Below are 11,043 nucleotides of genomic sequence, written 5' to 3' on the forward strand. Positions count from 1 at the left end.
TTGAAATTGATCAGAGGCATGCACGATGTGTTTTATATGATCAAAGGAGTGAAGTTAGCAGCCTCCCACTATCCTCAGGATTTAAGAGTGAATGCCTCAGAGATTCCTGACTTCAAGTGTCGATGAGTTCTTCCACCACAAGCAATTGAACAGATTGCTTGTGTTGGTGGTGAGGCAACCACTTTTACTGCAAATGAAGCATAAGGCCTAGGCCCTATTATAGTTACACAGTTCGGTCCATTTGTCCTCGACAAGAAATGATGGAGAAACTTCAATGTACTTCTTATCACACTAGCTTTGGGACACAGTGAAAATGGCATAGGGAGAGCATGTGCACCCCTATTAGCACTAGAAACAGGGGAACCATCCCATCTTTTCTTCATGTAGCAGCGTGAGCTCATACGTGCACTCAAGATCTCTAGGCTTCTGATTCACAACCAATGCATACTGCAGCTTCAAGCCATCGATGAAACACGTAGTAGAGTTCATAGGATATGGAGAGTATTCATGCATACACTATTAGATAAACTGCGGACATAATCCATGTCCGATGAAGTTTGCAAGGTGTGAAGAACCATATGATCAATATCGGCCATCTGATGTTGATTACGACCAAATAATGGAATCATGGGAAAGATTGACGACGAAGACTGATCGGATAGGCGGTTCGCGACTTGGGAACAAGAACAAAAGGTGCATGCTATCCGCCAATGCTCGTCAACTCTTCATCGTCAAATTGTCGCCTAAGTTAATCTCTTGACTCACCTCGCCTCATGGAGTCATGGGGAGGTAAAATTAACATACACACACACACACACACGCACACATACGCACGCGCGCGCGCACACACACACGCACACGCACTGCCTGTGTGCATGACCGGTCAATTTGGTTTTTGAGAAATGCATGACCGGTCAATTGATGGATTCATTTCTCGCCTCTGCCTCGTGGCTGAACGAGCCTTGGTGACCACAAGGCTTACGTCTGTGCTCTGATGAAAAGGGCCTCTGGTGCGGGCCAGTCTATGTCTCGCTTTATGCGAGAGAGAAGAACGCACCGCCAGCAGGGTCAGGGAGTAGGCCGGCCAAGTAACCAAGTGTTTTATCACATTGACATTGTGCATGTACCTTTTTTTTCCTTTTGTTTGTTTTCTGAAAAGTACAAAATACATATATTATGAAAATACTAGTTAACTTTTTAAAATTGTTCATCACACATTAAAAAATGTTCTTGTAAACAATGTTCGCTGAACTTTTAGAAAATTATGTATCATTCAAAAAATTGCAAGTGTTATTTAAAACTCTTCACATGTTTCAAAAAAATGTACATGAAATTATGCAATGCTAAAAAAATAGTTGTTTAATTCAAAAAAATGTTTCAAACCATTCAAATAAAAGTATGTTACATATACAAAATATTCACATATCTCAAAAAATTCATTTTGTGTTTTTCTTAAAAGTTATCCATTAGAAACAAATGTTCGCATAGTTTAAACAAGTTTCGTATCATATAAAAAAATGTTTTAACATGTATTGAAAAATGTGTAACGCGTATTCAAAAAAATGTTCAAAACAAGTACGTGTAAAAATGTTAAACGAATATACAAAAACATTACATGTATATAAATAATATACAATCTATACGAAAAAAAATCATAACCTATATTTAAAAAAATTCATGTATTTAAAAAATGCAGAACATGTATAAAGACATGTTCTTAATGTATATGAAAAATATACAATGTGTATGAAAAACATACACATGTGTTGAAAAAAACCTAATAAAGAAAGACAAAACCCAAATAAAAATAAAAGTCGAATAAAGCCTTGGAAAAACAAAAGTAAGCCTGCAAAAACAGTAAAAATTCATAAAAAAACGAAGGAAAAAAGAATGCGAGCTCAGCTACAATATTGAGGCCGCCCAGTAACGTTGCCCTGTAGGCGAGACATATAGCTCCCGTGCTTTGGTTCGGCAAATCTGAATTTGACCCTGAATGTTTCAATTTGCCGCACAAACAGGTGCGTCGTTGCTAGTTCTCCTTTTTAGAGTGAACATAGGATCATGAGGAGATCCTAACCTAACATGCCTTACCTGATCTAATGACACACCATACTTAGCCAATTTATTAGCTTCAAAATTCGAGCTTCTAAGTTCATGAGTAAAATTACAATAAGTAAAAGAAGTTGCCCAAGCTTTAATTTCTTTTATGACACCCCAATGAGTAAAAGAAGCCGCCAGGCTCGTTGCAAGTGCTAAGGTTGCGTCACCTGCAGCACACCCCACCAGGGCCGGGCACAAAATAGCAGCAGGGTCTTATTTTCATGCATTTTTTCCTTTTCTTGTTTCGTTTTTGTTCAGTAATCTTACTTTTTTTTTGCTAAAATATCGTAGTATTTTCATGAAAAAAACATGCAGTTTTAAAAAGTTTCCAAGTATTTTCCAAAATTTTCAACCTATTTTATACAATGCATTTTTGGAAACACGATCATCGAGTATTTCAAGTGTAAGGAGTATTTTTTTTAAATGAGAGTGTATATGAAAAGTCATTCACTGCATACTTGAAAATGTTCCTCACATACTTAAAAGTTTTCATCATACATTTAAAAAGTATTCATTGCATATTCCAGAAATGCTAATAGAATGTATAAAAAAACGCTGCATTTGAAAATCATTCATCGCTTTATTTAAAAAATGTTGTTTGTAAACTCTTTCTTACGTATTTAGAGTGTTCATAATGTATTTAGAAAATAATTACGTATTTGAAAATATGTGCATCACATATTTAAAAAAGATTCATCACATATTGGAAATAGTAATAAATACTTTAAAAATAATCTTCCCATATTTGATCTAATTTTCAACACGCCGATAAAATTTTGTTCTCTTATTTAAAAATTCACCACATAAGTGAATTTTTTAGTTTACAATCTATTTAAAAATGTTTATCAAATATTTGAAAAAAAATCATTCCGTATACCAAAAATCTTCATATCTTCTTTAGAACATTCACCATGCATTTGAAATGATGCTCATCATTTATTTAAAAAGTGTTAACGTAATACAAAAGTTCTATTTTAAAAAATAAAAGATAATTTGTTCATGTAACTAAATAATATTAATTGTGCATTTAAAAATGTTTAATGTATTTGGTAAAAATCACAACACACTTCAGTGCATTTCACATTTTTTTTAAATGATGTGTATCATAAAATGTTCACTTATAAGACAAACTATGCATGGTGATTAGATTTATATGTCACAAAAATGCTTACATTTATTGAAAAACATAATTACTAGTATAATAAAACGGTAAAAGAAAAAAGTAAAATAAATATAAGGATACACAAAATAGTAAGAAATAAAAGAAAATGAAAACATGACACAAATAGGAAAACAAAGATAAAGAAAACAAAGTGAAAATTTATTTTTAGATAAACTGAGAAATAAAAGGAAACTGTCATTTGGGCGGTCCATGTTGGCGAATCGAAGAGCACCTATTTGTAGAAACCAAAAGAAAACGTTAGACTGGGCAGGTAAAACTGCAGTGATAGTTCAACCGAGGCCGCTCGAGTCAATAAACTGGGTAACCAAGGGCAAAGCTAGCTGATGGTGTCCGGGACGGAGAAGAAGCTTTTTCGGCCATCCACCGATAGCTACGATTTACCTAACCTCCTACATGGATTTATCCATTCCCTCACATTACTGCCGCTCGGTCGCCCGGCGTAGTCGCGTGCAGGTCGTCGGCCATATTCATGCACCGGCCGCCCGGCGTCGCATGCGTCGCCGCGCTGCGTCTGCTAGCAAAGCTATTGCGCGCATGCCCCCACTGTCGCCATTGTTGACTTGCGCGCTCCCAAGCATGTTATCTGGAGCACTACGCCAACGTCAGCTCGATCTCACGTGGCTTGTAGCCACTGTACGCTGTAGTTTATGTGACAGCATGTGGGTCACTAGCGGTAGATAGCAACGTCACAATTAAAGCTGTCAAAACATGAGCATGCATTTTTGATCAGTGGACGTTTAGGTACGTACGTATAGGTATATCCACTCCGCACCACTCCAAGGCTATCTACAGCACGTCCATGTAGAAACGGGAGTGGGCAGTGTTGTCACTGTATGTCGGCAAACGAAGAGCACCGTGGATTCATGTAACAATCTGAGGGCTCAAACTAAAGCCCACTATTCAGGATAGGATCAAATTAGGTTTAGAATTTTTTTTAGAAAAGGAGGATGACCCCCGGCCTCTGCATCTGAGAGATGCATACGGCCATTTTATTGATTATTCTCGAGGACCTTACAAAGTAGTACAACAATATGCCTGAATCCGCCATCTTGGTAACATCTGCCGCTACTCCAATCCATATGATAAAGGGGTGCAAGCTGGGCCAAATACCCAGACCTCTCACCTAAGCCTGACATCTAAAGCCGGAGGCCCCGACCGAGCCACATACCGGGTCCGGGGCACAAACCGGTCTGACGCACTCACATGTGTCGTCGCCGCCATCTTCCACTAGTCCATCTTCAGAGCAGGTTGAGGTGCCAACCTTGGTAGGTGCCTCCGCCATCGACGTCACCATGACGCCAAACGACGACCTCCACCTACGTGAGTCCATCTCCAAGCAACAGACGCAGATCCATGCTAGGATAGGGCCGCACCACCGCCGTCGCCCACCACCCACAAGCGCCACCCAGCCCCAAGGTTCCCAAAGCGGCGCCTTCAAGAAGGGAACGGCGCCGTGAGCGCCGTCGCCGCCCAACAAAGTTAGGGCTTTCGCCCGGGAGACCTAGGGGAAGGGGAAGTGAGGGGATCAGTCCGTACTGATGCCTCCAAGGAGGGGAACGGCGCCCTCAGGCGTCGCCGTCGACGCGGCCGGCCATGGCCGACCAGGGATTTCTCCCGAACTAGATCCCCGTCACCATCAGCGCCTCCTGTACAGAACCGGCGACCCAAGGAAGCGCGGCCCGACAAGGTTGGCCCGCACGCCAAACAGGGGAGGAGGGGAGACGCCAGATCGCGCGCACCGGCCACCGCAAAAACCGCCGCCGGCCGCCAACGACCACCGGATCCCGCCGCCCGCGCGGCCGGGACGCCAGATCCATCGCCCGCACGGCTGCTAGCCGGCCGTGCCTTGCCGATGAAGCCGCCGCTCCAGATCCGGGGTTCCCCACGCAGAGGCAGGGCAACCGAGGCCCCGCCGCCACCATCCTTGGCGCCCCGGGCTTGCCCGGCGGCTGCCTCAGGCGGCGGCGAAGAAGGGAAGAGGAGGAGGGGCGGCTAGGGAGGAGGAGGGGCGGCTAGGGAGGAGGGGCAGCTAGCAATTAGGTTTAGATAATACTAGGAAGTAGGTAAGTGCTGTCGACTTACTGGGCCGGGCTGGGGCTGGTGCTGGCTAGTGGCCGGGCTCGCTGCTTGTGCATGATTGGCCCTTTGTCCTTTTTTTCTTTTGCATGGTTGGCCCTTTGTCGCTAGTGCCAAGCATCTAGTAGCGTACTATGTAGATCTTTTTTCAGGTATACTACGTAGTGTTTATCGTGATGCAAAGAGGCTTTGGCATTCAGTTTTGCTATAGCATATCTAAATGTGTCATAAGTATTGTACATCTAAAGTCCTATACTAATGGTTTTACGCGAAGGTTCATGTTGGTATTATTTTTTCTTTTTTGTGCTTCATTGAGTCAATTAGATGTGCAATAATTAGGGCACATCTAGATATGCCCTAGACATTAGCTACGGATCTATACCTCAACCCGTTTGTGCATTGCTTCCGACTGCCTAAAAGTGGTGGCTAACATTGCATCTGATACTCCTTGTCGGTATGCTACTATTCTGCGAGAGATCAACACTTTTAGAAAAAATAAGACCACCCAAGACTAGCCCATGGAAGCATATTTTTATAGAAGGAACTATAAACACCACGGGTCACTTGAGTCTCGAACCCGGGTGGGCTAGCACGTTCAAGGTGACAGCCAGTTCTCAAAAACGAGAGATCAACTTTCAACGTTGTTCGTTTCGAGACGTCAAATTTATCCACGAGAAACAAACAGTTTAATGTAAAGGGTCATAACCTCGCCAAAGCGGCATCCTCTCTTTCTACCGGGTGCCATGTGTTGCTCTTAGATTTGCCCGATATTTTTCGTATTCCTTTGAATCTTTGCACTTACTAAAGGATGCCGTTACTAAAAAAAATGTAGTGTGTATCGCTCTGTAAAAAATACGTCGTGTGCATCGACCCCTCAATCACCATCAAAAAAGAAAAAAAAAACGTAGTGTGTATCGTTTCGCGAAGATAGACCATACGCTAGATGACTGCCACTTCATTCGACGCCATATCAACGTTATGCTTGGCGCCTCCACCCAGAACAAATCTTTCCTCGTAGCGCCAGCCCATACATGCACGCATTATCAATGTATGCCGGCCAAAAAATGACGAAGAAGTTTTTGGTGGTGAGATGCATATGGTGCACACACGTACTATCACCGAAAGCAAGGCAAAAGGTAAAACTAGTGCAGTAGTCCAGTCGACAAGTATCAATCGAACAATAACAATATAGCCTGTGCACTCCAATTATATGAAGCACCATCATGAACTCATGCATGATGAGTCCTATGTATGCTAGAGTGGTAGTTTTTTTTTTTTTTTTGCATGGGGAAGGGGTTTGGCTCTCATGTTCACCCGGATGGACAATGAATTGTTTTTTGACAACAAACATGTTTTTCTACGAGCGTAAAAGTGTCTTATTCCAGAAGTATAGAGTTACAGTCTAGAAGCAAGAATTCCTCAGTACATGGGGGTTGTCTGTGTAGCCACACAGCTGTGCTACACTTGGTATGGTTGTATCTCGCCAAACAATCTACTACTCTATTCTGACTACGATGAAGCTTTTTTGACAACAAACATGTTAGTGTGTTTTAATTGCGTGCAATGACTTCTTCTCTGGTTACGTAGGTATCATGTGCAGCTCTAGCTAATGATCGTGCAACATGAATGATCACTAGTACTTGAGTTGCTCTCGGTTCCCTATTGAGGTTTTGCCTGGAAGGTTTGGGCTTTTAGTCGCTCTAGCTATACCCCTTCCAAACCGGACCGAAAATCAAACCGGTGAGGCTATCAGTTTAGGTTTTTACCGGTCAGACCGCCGGTTCAGCCGGTTCCATAGTGAAGAAAAAATGAATATTAAAGCCTTTTTTCTATAAAAACAACCTATGATCAAATGAATACACTTAATACCAGATGTAGTCAATCAATATATCACAACTCGGGGCTAGCCCAGTTCGTGAAGTGCTTTTGGGCATGATTTGGCTCAAGGTTGAAGGTTTGACCATTTTTCTGGATGTTTCACCATTTTTTTCTAAAAGACCAACACACCTTAATAACCGAACGAGGCCTCGACTCCGGTATATTTGGTCGGACCACCGGTCTGGTTTGATTTTTAAAACTACGATCCCTTCTAAGACATGTATTTCTTGAACCGGTTGGTTGTAAGGGATCTCAGGGGATCCCTGCCTTTTCCCCGGGTGGGTAAACCACAGGCTGAGTTGGCCCTGGGCAAGCAAACATCCCAATTTGGTTGCACGTGAGGGAGGAAGATCCCTGACCTTTCCACAACCCACCTCCGGTTAGATCTCCCCGTGTCGATAGGTCGGGGAGAAAACCCTCGACTCTTTTGCCCGCTCTCCCTCACGACCCTCTAGCCTCCGTCGTCGTGCTTTTCCGCCAGACAAATGGAAAGCGACGCCTCCGCCCCCGCCCCCGCCCCCTCCGTTCTTTGAGGGCAGACGCTCACCCTATTAGTGAGTAGTACTTGTAAGGATTGTTTTTGTTGTTGTTGAGCAATTAATGGGAAAATAGTTAGCTGGTTGGAAGAGGAAAATAGGTATGCCAGGTTGGTCACAGTTTGGGAAGTGGGTGGACAGGCCTACAAGCGATTTTGAAAAGGCTCCACGATTTCAAACGGAGCATGAGACTTAAAATAGCAAGGCCTAGGCACAAACGTGCACGTGCCTGCTTCTTGCTTCTTGCATGCAAGCTGTTTTCAGGAGTTGAGGCCGTACGCCTGCATGCATTCATGCCACAGCCCACAGAGTTTTGTTGCCGTGGAGGCATCCATCGATGGAACGACAAAGGGAGAGGCGCCAACAAAGTCTTTCTCTTGGCTCAGCGTAGGACCCCGGAAATGACCCGAAAGTTGGACGGAAGTGGTGGAGGCAGGCGGCGTAGCGAGCATGTGATGCCCCGGTGGGAAACCAGCCCCCCACAGCTCCGACGACCTTTCGCTGGACGGCAGGTGTCCAACACGTACACGTGGGCCTCATCAATGCCCGGGCCCGGCCCGACGTCGATCACTTGTCGTACACTGGCTAGCTAGCCAGTACGTACGTTGCCTCAAAGCCAAACTCAATAACTCGTGGAGTGATATGACGAGGTCTTGTCCTCTTGGGCACTGCAGATGGTTTCCAAATATCAAGGTCGTGTCGCGGACTAATTAAACTCATTAGGCTGGAGCCTGCAGCAGCCTACGAAGTGACACGGCGCAAAAAAAAAAAAAGTGCACTCGAGCTTTGATTGCCTTGCATACATCCGAGGATGCAATGACCCTACTTCCAGAAAAAAAGGTACAAGACAAGCTTAGCATGCATGGTATAAATGTAGCCTGTCGTGCATGCATGATCAGCGACTCGGCACGTTTCTAGAGATCCAAACATACAAGTGTACAGCATTACCAAAAATGTGCATGCATGGCAGCTAGCTCGATCTCGGCCCCTCGCCGAGATCCTTGCCGGCCAGTGCCGTCCTTGCGCCGGATCCGATCGGTCCGGGCCCTCTCCTCTCCTCTCGCTCTGGCCATGCACGCAGCAGCCGGGCGGCAGCCAGCTCTGCGTCGCATGCATATGCATGCATGCACGCGCCCGTACGTACTGCGAGCTGCGCGCTCTGCTCACACTCACACCCCATCCCATCCGGATCTGGTACTGACCAGCACCAGCTGCGACGACATGCATGCGTACAATCCGGCCAGTCTCCGGCCTACAGCGCCTCTCCCTCTGAGTCCCAGGTGCAGCGCAGAGATCTCGAGTCCTTGACCTCTTCCAGCTCTGTGCGAGATTCCATGCTACGTACATATCCACTGCGCCTGCATGCAGGCCTGCGTCACCATCCCATGCCCCCTCCTGTCTTCCCAACCATCAGAGACATTCTATTGGATATTACCCACGAATCATACAAAAAAATGTGTATGTATATACTCTATCTTCTCCAGCAATCCAACTGCAACCCACATAAAATATACATGCGCGCCACAGTGCCTGCAGCAAGCTGGCTATATGGACAAGTAAGGGTTGGTTAACTAGTGGCTGGACGTACGCACATGCATGTGCGTGCGCTTTTTATAGGCGAGATTCCCTTGACCAAGTTCAAGCCGGCCTAAGCTCGCGCAGTTGGCTGCATGTTTGTTAGTTGCGTCGCGCTTTCGCTAATTTGACTAACCACTCTAGATCTAGGCTAATCTGGACTCAGTAAGAAAGATGCAGCTAGCTCCCTCCCGGCCGGTGACATGATCAGCATGTGACCACCTCCTCTCCCCCGGCTATAAATAGCGGCCCATAGCAATGATATGGAACCAAGCCTTGCTCTCTCACTCATATCATTAGTCATTACCCGCACTGAAAACCTTAGTACTTCTACCTAGCTTCCCGTGTAGCTCGAGGAAGAGAGAATCCAACGAGTGGGAGCAATGGCGAAGCCGCAGCAGGAGGTGTACTTCGTGTTCATGAACTTCGACCCTGTCTACGAGCGCCTGAGGGCCGATCGGTCTGTATACCTTGCACAAAAATATAATGGCTTGCATCTTCGTGTGCAATATATGTGCGCGGTTTTGATGGATGGTTTGTTGGGTTGGGTGCAGGACGAAGCAGGGGTCGGCGACGCTGGACGCGTACCTGAGCCAGAAGCACGACAAGCTCCTCGCCAAGCTCCTCCAGCCCGACACCTACTGGAAGAAGTCCTCGCTCGCCATCGTCGACGGATTCGCCGTCGAGATCACCGACGCTCAGGTCACCGCCCGACCTATAACCTCACATGCATGGATGTACATGGATCCATCATATGTACTGTACATGAAACTTCTCTTACACCCCTGATGGCATATATGATCGGTTGAACTATATACTGATGCAGGCGAGCGTGCTGAGGTCGGCGAAGGAGGTGAGGGTGGTGGAGAAGAACCAGGAGCTTGCTTGACCAGCCAAACATCCAGGCAGTTATAAGCATGATCTTTTAGATGCTTTGAGCATCTGCCATAGCCATGGAAGCTTGGTTTATTATAAGCTAAGTCCCGAGTACGTTGATCAGTTGCTACTAGTCAAGCTTTTGCGGCGTAAGTGTATCGATCGGTGTGTGTTTTTGTGTGATCTCCCATGGCTTTGTTGACTCTAATGTCAAGCTCAAGCTTAGCTACTATCTTTATATACTAGTGCGTACTGTACTACTTAATTAGCATTAGCTGCAGTGATATAGATATATAAAGTTCTTCATCAATCTTACTAGCTAGGGTCTACTGATATTCAGAGGATGACTTTGAAGATCGAACCCTGCAATGTAATGGTGATTATAGATGAATGAGCAATTAGTCAAAAAAGTATCTGTGTAGCAGTAGTATTTTATAATCTCATGCATGTACTCTCTTTCGGTGTCCAACATGCATGGCAGTGTGTGTCTGACTTTTGGGTCTTGTTTCTGTATGCAATATGTGTAATGCATGGGTAGATGCATGCTTTGGGTGCCTAATGTGAGTGGTTTAAGGTCTTGGGTTGACTTGTGAAAACTACAAGACAAGGAGGTTTTGTTGATGAGTGGACTCGGCCTCTCGAACCGCTGATCATGATATGATTCCTACACTTGCGAGTTTCCGAGATGAGGAAACCTCTCGTGGAAACCTGCAATGATAACACAAATAATTGCACTGATTTGTGCGTGAGCGTACGTGGTTCCGTGCGTGCCGGGAGAGATGATCGATGCAGTGCGTGTGGAAGCACTTTGATTCCAGT

General features: G+C 45.1%; 1 protein-coding gene across 1 annotated transcript; it reads left to right on the plus strand.

The window, feature by feature from the left end:
• Positions 1 to 9,625: 9,625 nt before the first annotated feature.
• On the plus strand, positions 9,626 to 10,690 carry LOC123074326 (uncharacterized). The gene is made up of 3 exons (XM_044497201.1): positions 9,626 to 9,808; positions 9,903 to 10,050; positions 10,175 to 10,690. Exons 1-3 carry the CDS (start codon positions 9,732 to 9,734, stop codon positions 10,235 to 10,237), a joined length of 288 nt encoding a protein of 95 aa, XP_044353136.1. The 5' UTR covers positions 9,626 to 9,731; the 3' UTR covers positions 10,238 to 10,690.
• Positions 10,691 to 11,043: the final 353 nt, after the last annotated feature.

Source organism: Triticum aestivum, chromosome 3D, assembly GCF_018294505.1.
Source record: "Triticum aestivum cultivar Chinese Spring chromosome 3D, IWGSC CS RefSeq v2.1, whole genome shotgun sequence".
Taxonomy (NCBI): domain Eukaryota; kingdom Viridiplantae; phylum Streptophyta; class Magnoliopsida; order Poales; family Poaceae; genus Triticum; species Triticum aestivum.